This window comes from Miscanthus floridulus, chromosome 9, assembly GCF_019320115.1.
Source record: "Miscanthus floridulus cultivar M001 chromosome 9, ASM1932011v1, whole genome shotgun sequence".
Classification (NCBI taxonomy): domain Eukaryota; kingdom Viridiplantae; phylum Streptophyta; class Magnoliopsida; order Poales; family Poaceae; genus Miscanthus; species Miscanthus floridulus.
The window spans coordinates 111,511,671-111,539,442 of NC_089588.1; the positions used below are offsets into that span (position 1 = coordinate 111,511,671).

Here is a 27,772-nt window from a genome sequence, read left to right on the forward strand (position 1 = left end):
TTACAAAAACAAAATTAATAAAAAAAACAAAACCCTAGATCTAGATCTACATACACATGAAACATCCATAAAACTAACTAATTATTCACTAAAATCAAGAAACATGGACCAAATAAGGGTATGATCTTGTTCCCCTCTCTAATTTACGCGAGTACATTCATAACTTGGGTCTAATTTGCTTCATAAGTAGCTCAAGCACCATAGAAGAGAGAGAAAAACAAAACTCTAATTACTCACTAACCAACCATTAAAACTTCAAAAAAAGTGTGGAATAACATTTTCTTATCTTCTACAACCTTTCCACCAAAGGATTTGAGACCAAAACCTTCCCGCCTTAGTAGAGCAATTTTTGGGAGGTGACCAAGGCCTCTCCACCTTTCTTTTACGGGTTGGAGTGAGTGACCCGAGGAGAACGAATGTGCTGCAGTTTGCTTTATATGTGGGTCATTTGTAGGGGCGGCTGGTGATTGAGCCGCCCCTACAAATCGGAGGTATTTATACGCGGAAATTTGTAGGGGCGGCTCAATCACCAGCCGTCTCAACAAATAGCAACGCTGGGGGAGGCTGGTGAGTGAGCTACCCCTACAAATCAGACTCATTTGTAGGGGCGGCTCGTATCACCAGCCGCCCCTGCTGTTCCATTTGTAGGGGTGGCGGTGTCTGGGCTCCCGAGGACGCCACTGTAGGGGCAGCTCCATCACCAGCCGCCTCTACAAAAAAATTCGTCCCGTTGCTACAAACCGTTCCCAAGAAGGTTGATACATACGGATACGGAGAGAGAGTTCATGTCAGACAGCGCATGGCGTGGCAGACCCCGCTGTAGCTTGCTTACCTCGGCCGTGCGTGCTCAACATCACGTACGCTCTGGTTAATTTCCTCCATGGAGCTAGCTAGCTATATATAGGGGCTTATTTTGGTCGTGCCACGCTGTGTGCGTCCGATGCACCCTCTCTCTACTTACTCCTACCTGTAGTGTTAATAAGCATGCATGCAGCGAGACACGACAGTCGTTCGAGCTGTGGATCATATATATCGGAAGGCTTCTTCGAACTGAGTTTGTTATTATTTCTTAATTATTGTCGTCGTTCTTTGATAAGCTGTGTGTGTTATTCTCATTACAGGTATGATAGATACAGCAAACCAATTATGTACTGTTCTCCATTTTCATCTCCATGCATGCATGGTGGTCGTTGAGTCATTGAGTGCATGAGGCATCAAGTAGGTGAATTGAATGATGGGCATGCACTACCGTAATCGCCATTATTCTATAAATATACTAGGATGAAAACGGATCGGATACGAATGTATATCAATGATATTACATTTGTTTTCATATTTTTGTTCGGATTCAGATTCAAATACGGATAGTGTCAACCATGCCGGATAGGGTACGATTGGATATCGACGTCATAAATATGCGATTTGAATATTCTGATATGGATACGGTATCGGATGTTAAATATCTGGACTCGGATACGGACAGATCTAAACTCCTCTAAACGGATTCGGTCTCAAATACGGTCGGAAAATATCTGTACTATTTTCACCCCTAAATATATCCTTCAGAGAAATGTATAATTTGCTATATATGTATATCTATGGATATATACAATTTGTTGAGATATGTAGTTTTCAATTTATCGTGTATCCAGAAAAATCGAAATGCTTATAATTTGGAAGCAAAGGGGTATTATTATATCACATAAGTTTTCATATCTTACGATACATCATATCTTCAATGTTGTTTACTCCTCTTCCTTCTATAATCTACAACATATAACATACACTACGATCCGATAAGACCACTCTAAACCAAACTGTAAATGAATAAATAAATGTGTATATGCAGCTCTTTTCGGAATAATACCAAACCAATTTCGCCCATGGAATGAATGAACGAAACTTGGAGTTGGAGGCTTGGAGCTGCATTTGCATCATGCATGGGCATCAATCGCTACGAACAAAGAGAACGGGGAAAGCTAGTTGAACTATGCGTGCAGGGTGCTAGTTGTATTAAGCAGGGTGCATTTGGATACAAGTGTTAGTTCCTAGTTAGTAAAAAAAAATTAGATCCAAGTAGCCCGGGCGCATCTAAATGAAAGGATTAACAGGTGAGCTAACTAGCTAACTAATCTCAGCTAATTTGTACTAATTTTTAAAGTAATTAGTAACTACCCCTAACTTATTCAAACAGACCCTAATTTAAGCTATGGGTCTGCTCCTTCCTGCCCTTTCTAAGTGTCGTTAGTTCCACTTATCTAGGAGTCAAGAGATTATTAATATTTACAGTGCGTAACAAATAGTTTTATAGCACACTTATTTGATATACAAATGTTACTAATATTTCCTATAAATCAAGTTAAATTTAACAATGTTTGACTTACACAGAAATCAAAGGCATACTTAAAAAAGAACAGAGGCAGTAAGACGTATTTTTTTTTTTTTGAGAAACCAATAAGGCGCAATTGAAAGGCGTTACCAAAGGCACCTGCTGATCTCAACGCACGTACGGGGTCCGCTGCTAATTTTATACACTCAAACAGCAGCAAGCCCACTTGTTTGGATCATCAAACAGGCCAGGTACATGTACTCGGCCCAAATAGCCAGGTTCTTTCGTCTTCGTTCTAACCTTTCTCCTTGTTATTGTGCACTAGGCATACTTGATTGGCGACCCATGGCGGGACGGCGACAAGTGTTGGGCGTATACGTACGTGTCGGCCTCGTACAGCCGCAGCACCTGAAGACTGGAGAGCTAGCAGCAGGAACCTGAATACCTGATCTGACCGCCCTAGCTACTAGCAGTACTAGGCCTTGTTTAGAGTACAGTTTTTTCACTCTCTCTCCATCACATCAAATCTTTGACACATGCATAGAGTATTAAATGTAGATAAAAAATTAACTAATTACATAGTTTGATTGTAAATTACGAGACGAATCTTTTGAGCCTAGTTAAACCATGATTGGATAATAATTATCAAATACAAACGAAAATACTACAGTGTCAAATATTAATTTCTAACCCTAATTTAAACAAGGCCCTAGTAGCAAATCCCAAACGGTGCACGCCTCTACTAGCAATCTAGCTATCTAGAAGCTTCCAATATAGGAGTAGAGTAGCTTGTTTCGTCTCTTCTTGAGTAGCTTCACCGATCTTTTGTCCAATTGTACGGCGTGTCGTCTCAGCACCATGCCGCGAGAGAGACGTTCGTGTCTTCTCACATGCGTCACGACATGTGCCACAGCGATGCATGTATGGGCCATGATGAGACCCTATCTGTTGCATCCGTATAGGCTGCCGAGTGATGAGCATGTATATATCGTGATCGACAGCTAGAGCATACACACATTGTTCTCCGAATTTCAGAAAGGATAAACAATAAACTACAGGACCTTCTGCAAATCAATGACCTGGGCCCTAACAACAAGCAAGCGGTTCAGGTGTCTATCATCTGCCTCCAATAGCAGGACCTTAGCAAAATTACCCACTGCACTCCGAATTAGGAAATTTTGACACGAGTAGAGAACAAACCTTTGATCCTCGGTTAAAATGGGCTCTAGTACCGGTATTTTTTACGCCCGGGACTAGAGAGACCTTTAGTCCCGGTTGGTGGCTCCAACTGGGACTAAAGGTCTCTGCCCAACGGCTACTGCGCCAGACAGAGGTGGTAGGGACCTTTAGTCCCTATTGGAACCACCAATCGGGACTAAAGGTAGACTTTTACTCCCGGGCCGTGGCTGCGCCGGGGGTCGGAAAGTTACCTTTAGTCCCGGTTGGAGCCACCAACCGGGACTAAAGGCCCCCCCTTTATATCCCGGCCGTCTCCTTCTTCCTCCCCGAGCCCGAGCTCAGCACATTTTGAAGCTCACTGCACTAGTGTTCTTGCTTCCTCCCTCCATTGTTCCTCCATCCATTCTTCGATTCCTCCGTCGATTTCTTCGATTCCTCCGTCGATTCTTCAGTTGCAAAGGTTACCAATCTCATACTCTCATTTTTCATCATTGGCTTATCTCATATTGTTCACTATATATATATTGTTTTATGGTGTTTTTTTTATTTGTAAACAATTTGAGCTCAAAATAACTTATAGTTTGCATATTTGGATGAAGAAAGGTTAAAGTAGGTATTTAAAATTAGTATTCACTTTTTATTTCTAGCATGCATAGCACACTTCATTGTTTAGAGATATAGATAATTTTATAGTTTCTTAATTTTATTTGTTTATAAAATGAGAAATTTATAGTGTATTAAAAAATGAGTATAGAGAGTAGATGGCAACTGCTTCCGGGTCCTCGGCCTCTCATGGGTTTCCAAAGCGACTTAGGCCGGGCCTCCCTCTCATTCCATGCGGCAAGTGTCGTGATGAGACGAAGATTGTGATGGAGTACCGAGTGAAGAAGGAGGGTCCCAACAAGGGTCGTATCTTCTACAAGTGTCCGGATCGCAATGTGAGTTGTTTTATCGTATTTTATGATTATGGTTAGTTTATACCTATTTTCATGATGGTTGTGATTAAAGTTCTAATTTTTTGTTTTAATTTCAGTGGGATGGCAGTGGACGATGTTCAGGCTTCTACTGGGAGGAAGAGTATGTTGAACTCGTGCAAAAATATCTTGCACAACAGGCAGATACGGCGGCTAATGAGGTAGTGATCTAGCCAAAGAAGCCCAAAGATGTTGCACAATCGGGGGATCTGTCTGTTTTAGTTGAGATTGGTCGCGAAATCCTTGTGCTCCTGAAATGTATTTTAGCTTTAGTTCTTTTAGTGGTAGTTGGGATTGTCTACATTGTAGCGATGCTTTCATAAATTTGTACCTTTTTGTGGTGGCACGCATGTTGTATAAATAAATAATTATGATCTAGGTTTTAATATGGTATTTATGTCATGTAATGCAGATGAGCCGGCATTGGATGTACAATGCTGATCGCCGCTCCCAAGAGTTCATTGACGACGTGCATTCTTTGTAACGTGCGGCCGAGGCAAACAAACACGACGGTTTTATGTGCTGCCCATGTGCCATATGTAAGAATACGGTGGAATATCCTTGCTCAAGGACTCTTCATTCACACTTGTTCAAGTCGGGTTTCATGTCAAACTATATTTGTTGGACGAAGCACGGAGAAACCGGCGTTGTAATGGAAGAAGGTGAAGAAGAACAATGGGACAACAATGATATTATTCCCGATGGTGCGTGCTTCAGTGATACTGCAATGGGAGAAGCTGAAGAAGAGGTAGCCACAGAAGATGAGCCTGCTGATGATCTTTGTCAGGTCATTCATGACGCACAAAGAGAATGTGAAAGTGAAAAAGAGAAGATCAAGTTCGAGCGGATGCTAGAAGATCACAAGAAATTGCTGTACCCAACTTGTGATGCAGGGCAGAAAAAGTTGGGAACCACACTAGAATTGCTGCAATGGAAGGCAAAGAATGGTGTATCTAACAAGGGATTTGGAGAGTTACTAAAAATCCAAAAGAAGATGCTTCCGAAGGACAATGAATTGCCCGCCACTACCTACGAAGCAAAACAAGTTGTCTGTCCTATGGGGCTAGAAATCGAGAAGATACATGCATGTCCTAATGACTGCATCCTGTACCGTGGCAAAGAGTACAAGAAATTGGATGCATGCCCGGTATGCCATGCATCGCGGTATAAGATCAGACGAGATGACCCGGTGATGTTGAGGGTGAACGTCCGCGGAAGAAAATCCCTGCCAAGGTTATGTGGTATGCTCCTATAATACCACGCTTGTAACGTCTGTTCAGAAACAAAGAACATGCAAAATTGTTGCGATGGCACAAAGAAGATCGTAAGGTAGACAATATGTTGAGACACCCTGCTGATGGGTCCCAGTGGAGAGCAATCGACAGAGAATTCCCAGAGTTTGCAAATGATGCAAGAAACTTAAGGTTTGCTTTAAGTACAGATGGTATCAATCCTTTTGGAGAGCAGAACAATAGTCATAGCACTTGGCCTATTACTCTAAGTATCTACAACCTTCCTCCTTGGTTATGCATGAAGCGGAAGTTCATTATGATGCCTGTGCTCATCCAAGGCCCGAAGAAACCTGGCAATGACATCGATGTGTACCTGAGACCACTTATTGACGAACTTCTCATTTTGTGGAATAAAGAAGGTGTACGTGTGTGGGATGAGTACAAACAGGAACACTTTGATCTGCGAGCATTGTTGTTCATAACAATCAATGATTGGCCTGCTCTAAGTAATCTTTCAGGACAGTCAAACAAGGGATATAATGTATGCACACACTGCTTCGGTGATATTAGAGGTGTATTCTTGAAAAAATGTCGAAAGGTCGTGTACCTTGGCCATCGTCGATTTCTTCCTGCAAATCACCCCGTCAGAAAGAAAGGCAAGCATTTTAAAGGGAAGGCAGACCACCTGACCAAGCCTCGCAACTGAACCAGTGAGGATGTACTCGATATGGTCAATGATGTGAAAGTCGTCTTTGGAAAAGGACATGGCAGCCAACCTGTTCCGAACGATGCTAACGGTCACGCACCCATGTGGAAGAAGAAGTCTATATTTTGGGACCTACCCTATTGGCAAGTCCTAGAGGTCCGCAGCTCGATCGACGTGATGCACCTGATGAAGAATCTTTGTGTGAACCTACTAGGCTTCATGGGTGTGTATGGAAAGCCTAAGGACACATTTGAAGCACGACAGGACCTGCGTTGTTTGAGAGAAAGAGACAACCTGCATCTAGAGAAGACAGATGATGGACGCCATTACTTACGTCCTGCTAGCTACACTCTAAGCAAAGAGGAGAAGGAAATCATGTTTGAATACTTAAACAACATCAAGGTACCATCTGGATTCTCCTCGAATATAAAGGGTATTATAAATGTGCCGGAGAAGAAATTCTGTAACTTAAAGTCCCATGACTGTCATGTTCTCATGACGTAATTACTTTCAGTTGTATTAAGAGGAATTCTACCTCCAAATGTACGTCTAGCCACCGTAAAGCTATGTGCATTTCTCAATGCAATTTCTCAGAAGGCAATTGATCCAACTGATCTAGCTAAACTACAGAATGATGTGGTTCAATGTCTCATCAGCTTTGAGTTGGTGTTCCCTCCTTCCTTCTTTGATATCATGACACACCTCCTAGTTCACCTAGTCAAGGAGATTTTCATTCTCGGTCCTATGTTCCTACACAACATGTTCCCCTTAGAGAGATTCATGGGAGTCCTGAAGAAATATGTTCACAACCATGCTCGCCCAGAAGGAAGCATTGCCAAGGGCTATAGAACAGAAGAGGTCATTGAGTTCTGTGTTGACTTTATTCCCGACCTTGACTCGATTGATGTTCCTGAATCGAGACATGAGGGGAGACTAAGCGAAAAGGGGACACTAGGGAGGAAAACATATATTGGTATGGAGGATTATTATTTCAATAAAGCGCACTACACAGTTCTACAGAACTCCTCTTTGGTAGATCCGTATATTGAGACACACAAGGATGTCTTACGATCTGAGTTTCCAGGGAAGACTGAAGCTTGGATTACGCGTAAGCACATGGAAACTTTCGGCGGTTGGTTGCGAAAAAAATGTCAAGGTGATGAGAACATCCATGAGCAACTGTATTTATTGGCTATGCAACCATCATGGCATATCGTCACATACAAAGGGTACGAGATAAATGGGAACATATTCTACACAGTAGCCTAAGATAAAAGGAGTACCAACCAAAACAGTGGTGTCCGCATAGATGCCACAGATCCGAATGGGAATAAGCAGACATATTATGGCCACATAGATGAAATATGGGAACTAGAATATGCACCTACTTTGAAGATCCCATTGTTCAAGTGCCAATGGCCCACTTGATGATATAGTGATTTAATGAAGTGTGTGTTTGAGATATTATGTAATAATTGTAAATTCAGATGTTTATTATGTCGTGTTTCAAATTAAATCAATGTTTGATTTGGTGGGATTTCTCTCTCGAAAAGTTAAATTAGGATATTGAGTGATGAAAAATTAAAATATTAACGTTAAAATGATGTGAAAACAAATTTCCTATCCAAAACCAATAGTTTTAATAAATTTAATTAAACACTACATTTTTGCATTAATGAAATAATAAATATTAGTTACATTATGTTTTATAATTATAACAAAAAATAAAAAAAGTTAGGTTATAGATTTTTCCTATGTGCAATAAAGAAAAAGAAAATCCATATTTTTAACAAAATAATTTTATGCCTTTTATTTCATTTACTATGTATTTAACAAGACTATTGCATTTCTATTAAAAAAATTTGCTCAAAACAGGCGGGTAACGAAACTGTAGCCCACCTTTACTCCCGGGTGGGAAGCCCACCCGGGAGTAAAGGTGGGCTGCAGTTTCGTGCCCCGCCAAAAAAACCTATACTCCCGGTGCATATTATCAACCGGGAGTAAAGGTAAACCTTTGCTCCCGGTACGTGTTACCAACCGGGAGTAAAGGTATACCTTTACTCCCGGTTGGTAACACGCACCCGGAGTAAAGGACCTTTACTCCCGGTGGGGGGCTGGCACCGGGAGTAAAGGGGTGTGGCATATATATGCCAGTGCCCAAACCCCTCGTCGCCCCATCTTCTTCCTTGCGTTGTCGATCTTCGCCGCCACGTGCGCCATCGCCGATTCCTCTCCCCCACTGCGCCCACGCCACCCGGCCCGCCACACCATGGATGCCGCTGCCACCCCGCCAAACGCTGGTCGTCACCACCGCCTCACGCGTGTCCGCGGTCCTCGCGCGCTCGTTCGCCGCGCCACTGCCGCCGTGACCCAGTCGACCTGGCCCCAACATCGCCGCTGACCTCGGTCCCCACGATGCCCTCCACCTCTATGCCGACCACACGGACCACCGCCCTCGTCGTCGTCCCTCCACCGCGCACGCCTGCGCACCACCCTCCATCGCGCGCCGACGACCTCGCGGCGCCAGCTGCTGCCCGCCCTGGCCCGACGCGTGGGCCACACCCTCTAGGGCGTTGACCGTAGCCCCGGCCCAGGCCGCTCCATGCCGACGATGCCCTCCACCGCACCGACACCGCCCCGGCCCGGCCTGCCTCACGTCATCGTCGTCAGCACACCGGCCGCCTCCACCGTGCCACCGCCCCTAGTTCGCGTCGAGCACCGCCCCTGGCCCGGCCCGCCTCACATCATCGTCGTCATCAGAGACCGCAGTGTGCGTGCCCCCGACGCCGGTCGCCACCGCGCCAACATGGCCCGGCCCGCTCTACTGCGCCGACCATCGCCCCAGCCCACTCTGCGCCGATGTCGAGACCACGCCGCTTGTCTTGCCGTACGTCCTTGTCCTCGATCGCGATCCATATGTTTTCGTCATTTGTATTCATATGCATGTATATATACGTCGTGGAGCACCGCTGCCCTCGTTCGCCCATGCATTTCTATGTATACGGCGGAGCACCACCGCCCTCGTTTGCCCTAGGGTTTAGGGTTTATACGGCGGAGCACCGCCACCCTCGTTCGCCCTAGGGTTTAGGGTTTATACGGTGGAGCACCACCGCCCTCGTTCGCCCTAGGGTTTAGGGTTTATACGGCGGAGCACCGCCACCCTCGTTCACCCATGTGTACAAACATATATACGGCGGAGCGGAGCACCGCCACTCTCGTCACATCGCCCTCTCTCGTGGCCTAGTCGATCAACATTCATATTATCGTTATCGTTAACGCTAAACAATCACACTAGGGCGAATTGCGTCGGTGACTAGGGCGAACCATGTTGTTGATGTCACCAACGTGGTTCGCCCTAGTCACCGACGCAATTCGCCCTCGGCCGTTTATGTATAGCCCTAATTCGCCCTAGTACCGACGCAGTTCGCCCTAGTGTGGCGAATTGCGTCCGTGACCGAGGGGCAAGATTTAATAATGCATATTGTTCATAGATTTTACGCATGTAAGCAAAGATTTGACATACTATATATTGGTTTTGTTTTTTGAAGCTAGATGGCCGACCCGAGAAACATGGATGAGGAGGAGTTGATGATGAATTTGATCAACACTGGCACTCAAGTTGCCGGCGATGATGGTGCTAAAAATAACATGCAAGAGGATGCAGATGACGGGAGTCAGTACTTAGCTCTTGAACAAAATGAGCAACAAGATATTGGCCAAGTATATATTTTTTATTATTAGCTATATATATTATCATGTCTTATGTGTGCTCATGACATTAAAAATAATGTTTATGTTTTGTAGCCCTCTGGATCGACATCAACAACTACAACGAAGAGTAAAAATGTTTGAGATCCCAAAAAGCCATTGGAGGGCCGCTTTATCATCTCAGAGTTCAATGTGGATATAGGCGAACCGGGGGGGGGGGGGGGCGGCAAATAAAACGAAATTCGTGCACCACTACGGTTACCTTGTAAGGGACCGGCTCCCGATTAGTACTCGCGAATGGAAGAAGAAGACGAATGCTCCTCATATCAGTTTTGTCTCCGATCGTGACAAGACGTTAATTTGGAATGATGTCTTGGAACATTTCAGGCTCCAAACATATGGTTATGATGATATAATAGATGGTGATGAATTGAAGGAGCAAGTTAGGGATTGGGCAATGAAGAAGATGGCCACCTAGTTTCAGACTTGGAAGAAACACCTATACACGACGTATGTCAAGAAGAACATAGCACCAGATTTCACTGTCCCAGACCCAATCTCAAAGTAGAGGCCCTATTGGGATGAGTTTGTACAGTACAAGACGTCGGAAGAGGGTGTGAGTCGGGTGATAAAGAACCAACGTAATGCCCAACAGAAGATATACCACCATAACTTGGGATCAGGTTGCTACCCGACTGCCATTAAGAAGTGGAACAAAATGGAAGCAGACCTTCTTGCCAAGGGTATCACACCAGAATCACTCGAGTGGGGAGAGTGTGCAAAGAATTGGTTTTTCGCTCATGGGGGAACACTGGACCAGGAGATAGGGAAGTGCGTTTATGGCATAAGACTGCAAGAAGCAGCAGAAAGATTGTTTTATGCTCAGAGAGCTACTGCTAGTGGTGCGTTCAGGCCCAACAGAGAGAAGGATGAACTAACATACGCCATCAGGACTATTGAACACGGTGGTCGAACTAGAGGCAAAGGAAGTGTCTCGTGGGAGCATGGATTCCCTCAGGACAGACCTTCCTACAGAAGCCGCCAGAGAAAGAAGGAAGAAGAGGCACAGCGGCTCCAGAGGTTGGAGGAAGCGGTGCGTGAAGCACAGGAGCGGGAAAAAAACCTTGAAGCGAGAATGCAGGAGGAAATCAGAAGGCAAGTGCAAATAGCAGTGAGTGCAAGCAAGCAGGCATCAAAGCCAGGAATCAACATTAGCCCCCTGCTCAGTTGAAAAGTAGCAGCGCTTCCACGGAGATACCAAATCAAGGGGACATAGGATTGCGCTTCCCTGTGGATGACGTCACTAAACCTTGTACATCGTGTGAGCTACACATTCCGAAGGGGAATTCCACAATCAAGGTGGCTATCGGTCTTGTTAATCCTATCGACCAAACCAAAACACTAAGGATTCATGGGAATATAATCCAAAAAGGATATGCTACCATCTCGGTAGATAAAGCTGAAAAGGTTTTAGTGATTTGCCTCTTGACATTCCTAGAGGTGATGGCGAGAAGACTCTAGGAGAAGCAGAGAAGACATTCATTCTATGGCGCAAGCGCTACATCATCATTCTCGGGATGTCGCCTCCACCTCCTCCTGAACTACCTCACCATAGGTGTGGATGAAAACACTACATCATTAATTTATATTGGCTTAAATAATTAACAATCTACTTATAATAATATGTCATTCCTTTTTTTGTATTAGACCCTCCCCCAACCTAAGTCCAATTGTTCAATCGCCAGATCATCATAGTGCTCTGTACGATGACAATGTGTTGGAAGGCGAGGCTGCTTCCACACCATCTCCAAGAAGGTCTCCAACGCCGCAGCTGCCACCTCCAAGGAGGTCTCCAACGCCACTGCCACCACCTCCAAGGAGGTCTCCAATGCCTCCCCCGCCCCCGCCTACTAAGAAGCCAAGTACTAGTAAGAGGCTAGCCCCGCAAACGAAGAACCAGCCCCCGCCGGCAAAGAAAGCCACCGTGAAACCAAGGGCTATTCCCAAAATAATATCTGAAGAGAAGGAAGAAGTAACTGATGCATATAAAAAAGATATGTCCAGATTCTATGACAAACTTAAAAAGGATCAAGAAGTAAGGAGAAACCGTACTTCTTCGTAGCTCCAGATATTCTAAGAAAAAAGGTGGCTTCTTACCAGCAACAACAGCGGGAATCTCATAAGCCGTCCAAAGCGACGTTAACAGACTATGACCGCACTCTCACCAAGTCAATTGAGGCGGCACAGAAAAAGAAGCGGGCAGAGAAAGGAGTTGCACAACTCGGACAACAATCGCACCAATCAGCCCCCCCGCTAGTTGTTGGTAATGAATATGGTTCGAATTTAGGATTAATGCATCAGGCAAACATACCTCCGGATGTCGATTTGGATCACCTTGGTAAATTTATTGAAGAGACTGGTCTCGACCTTTACCAGATGTTTGGTGATAGAAACATTGAGAGTGCGGCGGAGGTTGATATTTGGAAGAAAAAATTTGTACTAGGCCAGAGTCTATATAACCCTCAAGCCTTAGGTGATCTGGGGACACAAATATACCTGCTAAACAAGTGGTACATGCAGGCGTCTACCGGTGGATACTTCTGCGTTGGTGTCAGAATTAGAGACGAACATTGGTTCCGTGGCGATGATGTTATGTATGTTGACTTTGCAGAATTTCATCAACTATGCCACCTGACCTCTCTGGACAAAATTATCATTAGCTGCTATTGCCTGTAAGTAATAATTCTTTTGATCTATTATTAAACTCATCATATGTGTGTATATGCATATAAATTATCCTAACAAGTACTATATATATGCAGATTTACAATGATAGAGTGCAGAAAGAAAGGCAGCAATGAAATTGGTTTTGTTGATCCCCATATAGTATTCAAAGACCCAGTTACTCCAAAGCCTAATTGGAAGTCTGAGTCAGAGAGTAACCTCATGAACTTCTTAGTGAACCAACGCCACAAGAAGGATATACTCTTCCCCTACAACTTCAAGTGAGTGTTAATAATGTTGATCATCCTTAATGGCTCATATGTTGATTCTAGTTAATTAATGAGTGTTATGCGTTATATCCTATAAACACATGCAGCAATCACTGGATATTGATGGACATCGATCTGGTGAAAAGTCACTTGATAATCTATGACTCGATGAGAAAACCACAACAAGACTACCAAGATATAATAGATATTATCCAAAGGTAATTTAGGTATCTCTAGCAACTATATATACACACAAACATGATGATTAACTATATCTGATGACGTGGCAAATTTTTTATTAGGCAGTGTTTGGAAAACCTTTATTGAGAAGCAACATATGGGAAAATGCAAATTGCCACTGAATGTAATCCCTTTGAAAGTAAGTTCCCTAAATCGCATCATCTTTATTAATTAAACATATAGCTTTCACCGGATCACCAGATTGGATGACAAATTTTTTTCTCGTAAAGTGGTGTCTGAGGCAGGAACAGGAGAACAACTACTGTGGTTACTATGTTTGCGAGTTTATCAAGCCGGTCTCTCAAAGAACTCCTACAGAGAGACTCAAAGTACGTTAAAAATACACTATATATTCATTTAATTATTATTATTGATTGTGTTACTATGTCTTTATATATATATATGTATGTACATATATTAATTTATTTTCCTTTAATTCAAACATGTAGGCTCGATGGTTGGAGGAAAAGGTCATACAACAAGACCAGTTCAAAGCAATTCAAGAGTCTATAGCCGGATTTTTTAATGACCAGGTCATCGATTCCAAGGGCGAGTTCTACTTCGACCCAACACTGCCATGGAAGCTAAGCTAGAGGATGAGAGGAAACTTATTATATCACAGCAACTGTAATGCAATCTTTTGTAATATATGCACATGAAATAATATAATGTAAAATACACATATGCATGCATGCATGTATATATATATATATATATATATATATATATATATATATATATATATATATATATATATATATATATATATATATATATATATATATATATATATATATAGTTCTATGCTTGAATTGTGTCATTTAATACGTTCATTGTGTTTGAACCGAAACATACTATACGCGCGTATAAATGTATTATTAGCAGCGTACAATACGACTTCGAAAACCTATTTTGAAAAGAAAACAAAAAAATGAAAAGAAAAGAAAAAAGAAAAAAAAATAACCTTTAGTCCCGGTTGGTATTACCAACCGGGACTAAAGGGTGCCAGCCCCGTGGCATGTCAGGAGGCACCTTTAGTCCCGGTTGGTGTTACCCACCGGGCCCTTTAGTCCCGGTTCCTGCCCCGGGACTAAAGGACCCCTTTAGTCCCGGATGCTTGCTCCCGGGTGGGGAACCGGGACTAGAGGGGGTTCCCCACCGGGAGTAAAGCCCGTCTCTATACTAGTGTGACGTTACCAAAGACATGGGGGCTTTCCAAAACAAGATTGTCCCCATCATAAGCGTGACCAAACTTAACTAGAGCTCGTCACAAGTGAGTTGGCTGGATGTCACTAAAAGCCACATTCTTCTTAAGATGCAGGAAATCTCTAATGACTCCTCTGATAGCCCCAAAGTGAAGAACGTTACCGGCCAGCGGGTTGATGATGACGATGGAAAGATCCTCTCATTGATTGCCGGCGGCCTGATCGGCACAACTGCTCGGACCATGAACACCGGGTTGGCAATCTCTTCATATGCTGCATGCCGTGCAGGACGAAATGAGTTGGGTCCGCACGCTAGAAAGCCGCCTTAATTTTTCACATTTCCTATTGTACAGTCGCCTGAAATCTGTCTCTCTCTCAGGCGACGCTTCTATCCGTTGGATGAGCTTCAAGATGCGTGCACCTGGTTTGGTTCGTATTAGGTCCGTGGTTGCTATTGGGTCCGGGCACTAGAGACTGCACCCGATAATACATCGCTAGACCCGGTCCTAATTGTGCCCGCTGCCGACAAACTCTTCGGATTCTTTTTTGTTTTCCTCAAACCGCGCACCCATCAGGCACAAGAGGAATCCGAGGCGACTTCACCCGGGTCGTGGCGACTTTCCGACGATTTGCCGCATCCTCGCCGCGGCGCAGCGATTTTATCGGCGAAATCCCCATCTTGGGTGACGCTCTATGTTCCGTGGGTGCCGCATCTCCTTCCTCCTTGTTCGTCGTTGCTGCATCACTTATTGCTTGTGTGTACTCGATCCCATTTCCTGATTGGGTGTTGATTTCGTCGTCGATTGGCTGAAATCATATTTTGAGGACGGCACGGGGATGGAGGTTTTTGCCAGTAAGGTTGGGATCCTTGCAGGTTTTGTGCTGTTCTTTTGCGAAATAGCGATTTTGGTGTAGTGATTGTGTTTGTTCTTCCTTCTCTCCATTTTAGTTAGGGTTTGTTCTGTAGATCTAGTTCTTGTTTCTTGTTTTATGTCAGTATGCTGCTGCTCTGTCACTGACTATCAGAGATAAGCAAATAAAGGGTTTCGATGTCCTCGTGCACCTCATTGTAGTCGCGGTGATCAGGATCCAGCTCTTCCATGATCAGATAGGTGTAGGTTGCAGCATGTTTCTTCAGTTTGGCAAGCTTAATTGTTTGCTGAGGCGCTTAGCACGATGACTTGTCTTGTCTTCTGCTGTCTGAAACTCTGTCATCAAAAGGAGTCCATGAAGCATTGGCCCCTCTGTCAGCAACTCCTGCATCCATTTCGCGTGCAGCTTCCCGAATCACCGGTGATCCCACGTGGGGGAGGTACGCTGCTGTTGGTCTTCGGCTAACAAACTGACTGCAAGATGTGTGCATATTTGGATTTCTGGGTGGCATTTGTTGTTTCACAATTTTCAGCGATCATTGTATCGATTTGTTTCCTCAAAAGGGGATTAGGAGAGGTCAGGCCACCATTATCGGTACCTGCATGCTGTTGTCCTGGAATCTGAGAAACTCACTGGAGCCCACATCTTCAATTAATATGGCTTGCCCTGGAATGAAGTCGAAGCCTAGTATTAGGCACTGCAATTTGGGCAAGTCTCCAAGTATCTTCAGATAGATGTCGGAGCTTGCAAACACTGAACCCCACATTTATTGTGTGTTGTTCAGCTTGAGACACTTAGTCAGCAGTTGTGTCCTGTCCTTTATTTAATTCTTTTAACCTTAATTTTTTAAATCTTTTAAAACATTATTTGGTTTGACCAACCACATTGATTTTTAAAAAAAATATTTGGTCCAAGAAGTGAAGTAGGATAGCCTGCGGATTCTGTAAATCTGATGCATGATTGGTGACAAGAAGTGAAGTATTTTTTGTTGCTCTGTCCTGCATATGCTGCTACTGTGACCTTATAGTGGTGCCTGTTTCTTGTGAATGTGAGAGGTTTACCCTATTGCTTCCTTTGGTTGTTATAAATTGTCTAGTGTAATTTGCGCATTATGGTGTAGCAGACTGATGTCTTGTAGGCCGTAGCTTTCATTCCACTTTTGGAATGATAGTTTCAGGGCTTGATAAGTGGCCAAGTAGATGGACTTCATTTTCTCTAGGTTTTCGACTTGCTCATGGATAACCTATGCTTGAGTTCCCTGTTAATACATGTTGTAAGCTTATTGTATATGATTATTTCACATCATCACTGTTGTTTCTGAACTCTCTGTAACTTGCCAAATTGTAGGATTGTGGTCCAGGTCATCTCCCCATTCGCTGGCTTCAGCAGCAATGTTCTTGCTGGCAACAAGTGACCTTTCTACAGTTTTATATAATTTCCACAGCGATGGATGAAGCAGTACCTGGTTTCCTGAAGCTGAAACTTTTCTGCAACATTTTGTCATTTTTCTCCTCACATTCAAAGTTCAGAGTTTATGATACAAGCATGATTGGTCCTTGAATACTATACAAGCATGACTGGTCCTTGATACAAGCTGAAACTTTTCTGTTACTGTGTTCTGCATATTAGTGTGATCCATAGTCAGTTAACTTATCTTTGCCTAGGTTATTTATCCTGCGCTTGTCCTTCTCTTATTTGATTTTGTTTTCTATTGTACATGGTTGGCTCCCTACATTGTATACTTAGAAAGGATTGTTTGGTCCAGGAAGCAATCAGGACATTGACATTGTAGGAATTACAGTATAACCCTATGAAAATCATGGAGTTTAAGTGTTCGGTTTGCTGCCATTGGTGCATTGATGTTCAGTTTAACAGAGACAAGTTCCAAGTCCTGTGTTGCAAGCTTTTACTTTTCTGAAAACTGAATGCAAGTGACTGAGAGCATTCTTTTGGTGTTTGTTCTTTTTTTCTGAAAATTAAATGCCCTGCTTCTCATGATGTGAAAGTATCTCAAATAGATGAACTCTGCTGATCCAAAAGCTCAAATAGATAAAGGCATTTGAATGTTGCAATCATCTGGTTAGGTGTTATATATGTAGGTTAACTATTTTTTCTGAAAACTGAATGGCAAATATTGCAAGTTCTATGCGCTCTGTGCATATTTGCTTGTTTGAAAATGGCTACTTGTGTTCATTAACCAAAAATACCATAGTGTATGTTTGAATGTGCTCTTGGAACATGGCCATGTATCATAAGTCAGTCAGTGAAATTAACACTTTAGTTATTCAATACCCAGCCTGAAAGAAAAAAAAGAAGAGAACGTATATGTTGTTAAGGAGAGATGAAAAGCTGCAGCAGGTCACCTTGTGCTTTTATATTATTTGCACTGAACTGTATATTATCTGCACTGAACTATGTATATAGGTGTCATAGTACTGGTGATGTTATTACTGTATGCCTAGTTTTGTAAAGATTGTAATGGCCAATAGAAATATGGACGTTTTAGTGGGCCAACTGATGTGTGTGTGATATATCCTTTTTGTTTCATTGCTATTGATTTTGTGTAACTATTTTGTACTTCTACTGGAAAGCAACATATATTTATTTAAAATTTTAGTTCTGATGGTGACTTTACACCAAATTGTTCTTTAGGACAATAGCTATAGACAGGATACAATAAGGTCAACCAAAAGGTTCTTTCCAATGAGATACACAAGCAGAAACTACTTGGTTCTTGTAATGATGTTACATATCCTACTGACTAAAGTCAGAAACTACTGTGCCTCTCCAATTTCACAATCACAGGAAATACTAAAATTTTGACCTTTTCTGTTTGTTGACTTCCAGAATCATGAGTGAAACAGGGCACACTGTACAAGTCACTAACCTCTCGAGCAAAGTATCTGAAAGTGATCTTCATGAGTTCTTTTGGTTCTCTGGTCCTATTGAGCACATAGAACTTATCACAATAGTGCCCAACTGCTCATTTGTGCTACCTGCATAAAACATATACTGTAATAATGGTGCTCTCCCCACTATGTGTTTCTGCTTCATAGGTTGATGATGGCCTCTAATAATGATTAGCCATATGATTTGTTAGGCAATGCTTATGCCGACTGGTCCTTGATTAGCCATGTGATTTGTTAGCCATTCATGTGTTCTTATTGTTGCATTTATTTTGCTATCTGATTGGTGGTTGCTATAGTGCCAATTGTTAACTTTGGTAAATACCAACCATGGGGATGCCGATTATAGCTTTCCTGTTTGTGCAGGACGTTGCTGCCAGAATAATGGCCTTCTCACAACAAGGCCCAAGGGCAGTGTGCATCATTTGAGCAACTGGAGCTGTTTCTACAGCAACCCTTCACCAAGATTCAGACTCTGGTGGTGTGGTTACATATGAGGTATGTTGCTGTTGGTTATCATTGGCCTAAAAACTGCTGCATGTATGTGTTCTGTTCTTCTCTTGTTGCATATTTGAATATAAATGTTTGCCCACTGTGCCAATTAAACAAAAGGTTTGCTGCTAGCATTTGCCTGGATAGTTGGATTGCTTGCATGTTACAGCTGAAGTATTGCTATCAAAGGGGAAAAATAAATCATAAAAGAAGGCATTTGTTTTCACACTTTCTCTTAATTAGTTAAGTATGCTGAGAACGTCTGCTTTCAGTCCAAGGTTGGGGTTATATCCTTGCAGGCCATACTATACAAGATACTTTCTTTTTTTCATGGAATTGTTCATGTATACTATGATTATTTTGTTCTCATTTAGTTTTGTACCCTTGTGCTTTATTGTTGATTTGGCAGGGTCGATTTGAGATTTATTGCCTTTCCGGGTCATACTTGGTGCTAGATGATGGTGGCACACGGACCCGAAGCGGAGGGCTTTGCATTGCTTTGTTTGGTCCTGACCATAGGGTTATTGGTGGGAGTGTAGTTGGAGTCCTGACAGCAGCTGGAACAATTCAGGTGATGGCTGATTTCTGTGTGATAGAGAATTTTCTCACATACATAATACTCAAATTTGAGTTCACAAAACCTCACAGCTTGGAAAATATGCTCCAGCTACTTTCAAGTTGTGTTGGTGCAGTATTATAGAAATAAGATGCATCCACAGTATACTACTGAATTTTGAAGTGCTCTGTTCCTATTAATATTAGCTGTTGATGAAAACCAAACAAATAAAAAATTCAGGTACATAATTGCAATCACAAATAATGTAAATTGCAATTATTGGGCACTGCAGTTGTAGTTCTGAGCATATGCAATATGCTGGTGTTGATACGCAACAATTTCACCATTGCATTTGGTTTTTATTCTTGTGTTATATAAACTGAACACACGGTGCCTTTTTTTGGATGCATGTTTCAGTTCTCTGCTTAGCTATCAGAAGTGACAGGCGTAATGAACCCTACCGAGGATGGTTTCTCGTGGGCGCTCCAGAGGATTCAGAAAGAGGAATCAGGCAGCTCTCAGGGAATGCAACGTGAAACTTGCGGTAGCGTTCGGCGTCCTCAACGAGTGTTTCAATGCGGTGAAGGATCGGCGGACCAAGACTGACATGCTCCACCAAGCTGTGGATAGCCTTGGGTAAGTCTTTTTGAGTCAGAGTGAGACATGCACATTTTTGTACTGACCTTGAGATGTCATTCGGTTATATATTAGGTCTTGATTGTGTCGCTTATATAGAAGGTGTTTCGTGCTAGAACAAACAGGTATGAATTTAAACGGCTAAGCTACGAAGGGTTGTACACCATGGTTCTGGAGAAGGATGGAGAGATTGTTTTGTCAGCCATGCTGAGGTTTGTACACCAGCTGAATTTCGTATAGTTGTAGTCTGTAGTATCCTCTTCTTGGTTCCTCTTCTTGGATGTTGTAGAATAGTAGGAGCTCACATCTTGTAACTGTGTATTGCATATACTGTACAAGAAAGTTGTGTTTAGTATCCATTTCTTGATTGCACATTTATAAGTAGTAAATTGCACACTTAAATTTCTGCAATTATGGTGTTTACCATGTGCAATATCCAGTATTTATATATAACTTTCCTACTATTTTGTTTTCCTTTTTACATTTGATGAAGCAGGAAAAACATATGTTCAGAAAGCTTGCAATAGGAAAACTCTTTACTTTAATAGTCCAAGTGTACTATCATTTAGATTATCACATGATACTGAAACTCCTCTCACAATGCATGTAACAACACCCATGTATGGTAATAGTACTCAGAAGACACAAACCTGCTATGCTATCACTTAACAGCCAAGCACCATGCCACTTAAAAGGTACAAACTAAAATCTGAAATGCAATATGCCAGGAAAACTTGTACACTTACACAAAGGAACTGACGAACAACAACAGACAACAATCAGTTGTGATTTGTGCCAACACATTTTATTTCTGTTTATTGTGATCTATGATTTGTGCCAGCACGGACAACATTTTTTGTCCTTGTCTTTCCATAGAAAAAATTGTTATTTGTGATTTGTGCCAACACATTTCATTTCCGTTTTTTGTGATTTATGATTTGTGCCAGCGCGGACAACATTTTTTGTCCTTGCCCTTCCATAGAAAAAAATTGTTATTTGTGATTTATGCCAACACATTTCATTTCTGTTTATTGTGATTTGTGATTTATGCCTAGCACGGACAATATTTTTTTGTCCTTGTCCTTCCATAGAAAAAATTGTTATTTGTGATTTGTGCCAACACATTTCTGGGACTGACAGGCTTGGTGGTTGTTGGTTGTTGTTGTTGTCTTTGTCTTACAATAGAAAAAAACTGTATTCTGTTTATTTTGAATATTGTAATGAGTTACACAAAGGAATTTCATCTGCAGTTGTGTATCTGTTTGTTTTCGAACGAACCAAACACAAATAAAATTTCAGTAGTATTCCTAGCTAACAGATTACTTGCAATTCGTTTTCAGTGATTCTGGAAAGAATTTCTCGCGTGTCTGTTTAGCCTGCAAGAAATTGGCATGGTGAATCTGGACGGAATATGTAGTTGTTGTTTAGGACTGCAAGTGGGATACGTCAATGAATCTGGACGCAAAAGTGGCTTAAGTAAATCTCATGCAATTTTCTTTCAGAACCAAAAACCGAAGATATACCAATGAACTTGCATATAGGAGTAATAAGAGTGTATAAGCTTCAATGATTTCAACGCATTTTCTGACTATCCTCGTATAGAAAGCACACTGTGTGATAAAAAATGAATAAATGTGGTTTCATCCGGCAAAAACATAGCACTATAGTGGTTATGTGCTTGTTTTCGGGTGTTGTCATTTTTTTGTCATTTCTGTAAAATTTCCTGAGAACAAGGAAAGTAGGACTCCATTCATTGACCGCTAACTCCTTTGTTGATGCAGTACAACATCTGACAAGAAACTGAACTAGCCCTTTTAATGCAGCCAATCGTTAGATGAGGGACAGTGACCCGGAGGTGATGCTTGAGGCAGACCTGAAGGTGAGCGAGAGCTTCCTGAACCAGATAACACTGCAGCTAGAAAGCTATGAGATGTCCCAGCACATGCAGGAGCAACACACTACAGCCTGGCCTTAGGATCATCTTGCTGGTAAGCATGCTCAAGCACTCAAGATCCTGGTTGACATGTCAATAAATATTGATCTCTATGAAGTTTCATACCTCTACAGCCTATGTCATGATTTGGTAATTTCGTCTACAGTACTTAATCTCACTAATGTCATTTAAAGACAGTTTCTGACAGTTTGTCAAGAAACACAATGTTTGACTAAAAACTGAATTTCCTGGCTGATTTTGAGATAAATCCTCGACATGTTCAGTAATTTTACGACATACATGCAGGGTAGTTGTTTACAACAACATACTGAATTTCTCGTGTTTCTATTGTCCTTGTCTTTTGTTTATTGTGTTTTGTGCCAGCACCGGCAACATTTTTGTCCTTTTATAGAATTTTTTTTGTGATTTGTGCCAACACAGACCACATTTTTATCCTTGTTTTTCTATAGAAAAAAATTATAATCTGTTTATTGTGATTTGTGCCAACACATACAATTTTGTCAGCTATCTTGCAATTTGCCTGTGTGTTCTACAATAGAAGTTCTGGTTGTGTGCCTTGAATGGCTACATTATTTTGGTGAACAGAAGGAATTCTCAACTACATTCTCATCCTCTTGGTAAGGAAGATCAAAAAGCCAACAACTTAGCTAATGTCATGGACTGAAGGACCACTTGTACCACCTATAGCTATAGGTCCCAAACCAGCGTCTTACCTTGTCAGTTATATTTTCCTATATGCTGAACATCATGTCTGTTTGTTCTCCAAAAGTTTTAGAGAAAAGAACAAGAAGTCATAATTACTACCAAAACTGAGGGTCTGTCCCTGGGTCTCGCACTCGTGACTGGCCTTTGTGTGCAGTCTCATGATTTTATCTTTGTAAAAGTGGCAGAACCAGTTTATTGTTACTATTTGTAACTTATCACTGTCTCTGCTAATGTTCCATTAGTACTTAGGGAATCCTTGCTACTGTGGACAAATTCGGTGCATGTAGTTTTAGAATTGTTGTTTCTGAATTTTTTGTGCCAACTAAATTCAGACTCAAAAAGCAGCTGCATTTGAACATCCTTGGGGTTGCCGCATAATTGCATGCCACTAGCCATAGACACAGTCCTGCCCAAAAAAGGCACCATGGTCTAGCTCAACACAGACAAAACAGATTTGTCTTTGTGCTAACACAGTTCAGAGTTTCGTTAATTGTGCTTGTCTGTGTGTCGCTTTTCACCAGCACAAGTTAACTGTACTCACAGCATGCTTCACATGCATGAGCTGGATTTTCTAATTATATACATAAACAGTATAGTTGCATTATCAACAAGTACTAGTTGCACTATTTGAAATGTGCAATTTTCGTATTTATGTTCTGAAATTTTCAAGATCATATTCATTATGCCTTTGTTTGCTCAGAATACCTTAATATGTGAATCTCGTCGGGTGAGAATATGCAGTGATCCTGGTGCTCCATATTCTGTGGACTATGGGCACTGGGCAGGGTTGTTTTAACTCTGTTGTCTGCTTGCCTGTGTGCCACCTTGCCTCTTTTCCCGACAGTTGTTTGTCTCTGTGTAAATACAGATCAGGCACAAGTTAACTCTATTTTTTTGTGTTTCTGTTTGTCTCTGTGTAAATACAGATCAGGCACACGTTAACTCTACTCGTAGCAGGCTTCACATGCACGAGCCGGATTCCCTGGTCAGGGAGATCGTGAGGAAGGTTTGGCAACAGTAATGGCAAGGTTTAGTTCAACAAGGAGCCCAATAATCTCTAATTTTCGCTCTTCTCTCCACTCTAATTCCCCTTCTAGATCCAGATTGATCGGGGGTGTTTCTTTCTTGCTGGAGGGTGTAGTGGCAGAGCTGTAATTTCCGTGTACTGTTTTATTGGGCCGAATAGCTGCTTTGTGGCTCGAATGAGTAGTTATTTGATATAGCGGGTATCGGATCTTGCACCCGTTAAGGTTTGGCGGGCCCGATAGCGGCTTTGGTTGGGTTTGCGGGTTCATTTGCGGACCCATTTTGTTGCCTGCTACAGAAAAACAACAGAGAACAGATCTGACCCTTGGATGCAGATCCAAGGGCTCTGGACGTCGCCTGAGATGGTTCATATATTTCAGGCGACTGAAATATAGCAACTCCCTAATTTTTTCCTATTCATTCACGAGGATGCATGGCTTACTTTGGCTTCAATCCGTCTGGATTTGCTGCGTCAAACTTTGGATTAATTTTCAAGCAACATCCATAGAGCAGTTCATGATTTGCTTTTATTTGCAGGTTCTAGCTGAAACCACGCATAAAGACAATACGACCAATGTCTGTTTTGTCCGTAGTTAGACAGCAGAGAACAGAAGCGCTCCAGTTCGAAAGCATCTACCACGTCCCATCCCGTCCCGTCCCGTTGTAATAGAAGCGCGACCGCTGCATCCGTGTAACAGGAGGACCATTACCCCGCCACGCCGTAACAGATAGGAGTGCGCCCGCCGTACACGCCTCACCCTGTCTGCGGCTGCGCGTCGCGGCGGCGGCTACCGGCCTCAGGCGCTCGCATGGCTACCTAGGGTGGCGCCCCAGCAGGAGCAACAAGCGGCTACAGTGGACCGTTGTCCGCCAGCCACCAGGTCCATTGCAACATGTGCTCCCCCAGATCTACTTTTGAAACATTTAGTTAAAACACTTGCAACATACGATTGAAAACAGATGAAACACTTGAAACATATGCTCGAAACATGCGTGTATAGCCATATAGCAACATAACATGCAACATCGAGATATACTTCTGCAACATCTAGATGAAACACTTGCAACATACATATGGAACACCTAAAACACTTGAAACATGCATGTTATGTGACATCCAAATATTTTTCTGCCAACATCCAGATGAAAAATTTGAAACATATACTTGCAACATGCGTATATTGTTATTGCACCATATGTAGTGCAACACCCTAGATCTACTTTTTCAATATCCAGACGAAACACTTGAAACGTAGGTCTGAAACTCCTAAAACATGTGAAACACTGCATCGCCGCCGGCCACGGCCTGGTGGGGAACTCCATAACTAGCAAGCTCGGTTAGGGGGACGTTGAGAGCAAAGCCCTAGCATAGACCTAGGCGCACGCGCACACGCAGGCTTCGCCTTCCTGCCGACGGGCGAGGTGGATGGCGGCGCAGGAACGGGCCTCCCCTGCCTCTCCTTCCATGACGAGTGAGGTGGATGGTGGCATGACGCGAGACGGTGGCGCGGCGCGGGATGGTGGTATAGGAGCAAAAAAAAAAAAACAGCGGATAGAGATGGGGAGAAAGGAGCAAAGCATAGACGAAGCGGAAGACTCGTGATGTTCTCGAGCGGACGAAAAGGCTCACCAACCTGCCGGGCCGATATATTTTGTGCGGCGGTTGGAGGAAGTGTCCGTCCTTCTGGACGTCGGTAATCAGCATTACCGAGCGAAGAAACATCATGTACCAAGCTGACATATATGCGACAACAGCACAGTAATTATCTACTTACAGGCCTTTTCCAGACAGAGACAGTAACGCACCTAGTCATTGGGTAAGAGAACTAAATATACAACTAGCAAGAGCCCCGCGGCAATTGCCGCGGTCTAGGCAGAGGTAGCTGATATTTTTGTTTTTTTCGTCCTCTAAACATAATATGCATCAATTATCTGTGGCCTGTGTAAGTTAAATTTTTTGAGATATGTTCTTTGTACCAGTAAAAGTACCATGTACAATTGTATATGCTGTAATGGAATAGAGACAACACATGTAGTACTGGAAGGTATGCTGTATCAGGGAACCTGATATTTCCATTATCTAAAAAAAAATGAGGGAACCTGATACAACAGAAGGTGGTTGTTTATGTACAAAGAGTACACAAAGGCTGGAAGGTTACATACTGGAAAACTAAGCAAAGAGAAAACACATTTCATAGTCATCTACAGGTAGAGCAATGGAGCAGTGCTTCTGATCTATGAATCCTCCAATCTGTAAGGCTTACGTTTTGTATGGGCTTCTCCAGTCGGTGCAACATTTATTTATTGGCTGTGACTAGGGATGAAAACGGATCGGAAATGGACGGATATCACCGATATTATATTTGTTTTCATATTTCTGTCCGGATTCGGATTCGAATATGGATAGTGTCAACTATGTCGGATAGGAAACGATTGCATATCGACATCATAAATATGCGATTTGAGTATTCGGATACGGATACGGTATCGGATGTTGGATATCCGAACTCGGATACGGACATATCTCAACCCCTTTAAACGGATTCGGTTTCGAATACGGTCGAAAAATATCCATACCGTTTTCATCCCCTACTAGTACCTACTCTGTTTCGAGACTAGGGATCATGATATGCAGGTGAACTTTCTCACTCATTTCCTCTCCATTTTGCTATGCAGGTGGAAGCTTCCGGTCGCTAGAGGCAGTGTTTTCCTGTTTGGTAGTGTTTGGGCTGAAACTATCCTTCCATTGGTTTCCCCACAAAAGGCAAGCAAGAAGCAGAGGCGGCTATAAGCCCTGAAGCAGGGGAAACCACTCTAATGGAGAGCAAGCGATCCAGTCAAGCAAACTGATACTCGAAGAAGAAGACCACGACGAAGAAGAAGTCAAACAGGCAGTACTTGTATGTGAGCAACTGAGCATGCAGCAAGGAAGACCAGCAAAAACTAGCTATCCAGTCAAGAAAACAGATACTCAAAGAAGACGACGACGAGCATGCATGCAGCAAGGAAGACCGGCAAGAACTTACCAAGAGAAGGGGGAAGAAGCATCAGGCCTGTGGTGCACCCAGCTTCTTAGAACTTTCTCTGAGCGACTGAGCCTCAGGAGTTACAACGAACACTCAGTTGGGCGACATGGAAAGGGGATAGTGGAGAGAAGCTTCAACTCTGAGCTGAGAGAGACTGAGGAGCTTGGGGCGCACAGACGATTGATGAATGGTCAAATTTATCGGAGCGGTCCCTGAACGTCGAAGCAAGGAGGTAACTCTGACCATCTCATTGGATCGCGCGCGAACTGCTTGGATTGGCTACCGTACAGATTCTACAATTGATCGATGTATCTAAGCTGTCCACTTGTAATCCTAGGGCCGTCAATACCGGCTCACGTACCCGTATCTGCACGGAGATTTTTATCCTATTATAAATTATCCCACTAGTAGATCTTCTAATCTCATAACATGGGCCGTGTTCGGCTGGCTGGCTGGCTGGCTGGTTGCCGGCTGGCCAGCCGCCTCACAAAAACACTATTTATGTTCTGCCATAATAGTATTTTTCTCTCACAACAATCAGCCGGAACAGTATTTTTCAGTCCTGCCGAACAGGCCCATGGTCTTACAATCTTTTGGGCATAAGATTTTTTTAGGAGTAGAGCAAGTTGAATAGGAGTAGAAAAGAAGAGGGAAGGTGAGCATAGGGTGTTGAATAAACAGGATTGGGGTCTGAGCCTAAAAATTGTTTAAGACGACTATGCTTCCCCTCCCCATTGACTAGCTAATGAACAGGGAAATTCACCCGAACTACCCTGATTTTTCCATATATTTTCTTGCAGCATCCAGGTCCCACAGAATTAATGAAGGACTACTTGGAAGAATATCGACGTGGATTCAACCATGGCAATAGTTTGTGTTTAACACAAAATCAAAATTAGTGGAGCAAGTGAACTGACCTGCATAGTAGGTACAGGTTTCTTGAATAAAACTAGCGGCACTGTCAGTCTAACTGTGACACTGTACCTACTGATGTTGCTCCTGCTGAGCCATTTATTATTCCCTGATACTGAA

At 42.7% G+C, this 27,772-nt stretch overlaps 2 protein-coding genes across 10 annotated transcripts in view; one reads left to right on the forward strand and one right to left on the reverse strand.

The window, feature by feature from the left end:
• LOC136484114 (LRR receptor kinase SERK2-like) overlaps positions 1-26,929 on the reverse strand; it is a 272,567-nt gene extending 245,638 nt beyond the window's left edge. Inside the window, exon 1 of the mRNA XM_066481293.1 lies at positions 26,741-26,929. The gene's annotated coding sequence lies outside the window, so the exon portion shown is untranslated. The remainder of the gene's footprint in view (positions 1-26,740) is intronic.
• On the forward strand, positions 15,076-23,891 carry LOC136484115 (increased DNA methylation 1-like). Of its 9 annotated transcripts, none has more exons than XM_066481300.1 (7): positions 15,076-15,266; positions 16,787-18,843; positions 19,247-19,408; positions 19,839-20,029; positions 20,146-20,241; positions 21,811-22,017; positions 23,615-23,891. In XM_066481300.1, exons 4-6 carry the CDS (start codon positions 19,860-19,862, stop codon positions 21,836-21,838), a joined length of 294 nt encoding a protein of 97 aa, XP_066337397.1. In that variant the 5' UTR covers positions 15,076-15,266; positions 16,787-18,843; positions 19,247-19,408; positions 19,839-19,859; the 3' UTR covers positions 21,839-22,017; positions 23,615-23,891. The 9 variants fall into 9 exon arrangements, 5 of the variants coding, with proteins under 5 accessions (XP_066337397.1, XP_066337398.1, XP_066337396.1 ...); XM_066481301.1 differs by having other exon boundaries at positions 15,077-15,249; positions 19,811-20,029; XR_010765768.1 differs by having other exon boundaries at positions 15,078-15,266; positions 19,811-20,029; positions 20,105-20,241; positions 21,853-22,017.
• Positions 26,930-27,772: the final 843 nt, after the last annotated feature.

What these genes read in the sequence shown, in the direction of transcription:
- LOC136484115 (XM_066481300.1), top strand. Translation starts at nt 19,860, where the DNA reads ATGGTTTCTCGTGGGCGCTCCAGAGGATTCAGAAAGAGGAATCAGGCA. An exon ending in CAAGCTGTGGATAGCCTTGG is followed by an intron (nt 20,030 to 20,145) that starts GTAAGTCTTTTT and finishes GTTTCGTGCTAG; the next exon opens with AACAAACAGGTATGAATTTA. An exon ending in GTTTTGTCAGCCATGCTGAG is followed by an intron (nt 20,242 to 21,810) that starts GTTTGTACACCA and finishes TTGTTGATGCAG; the next exon opens with TACAACATCTGACAAGAAAC.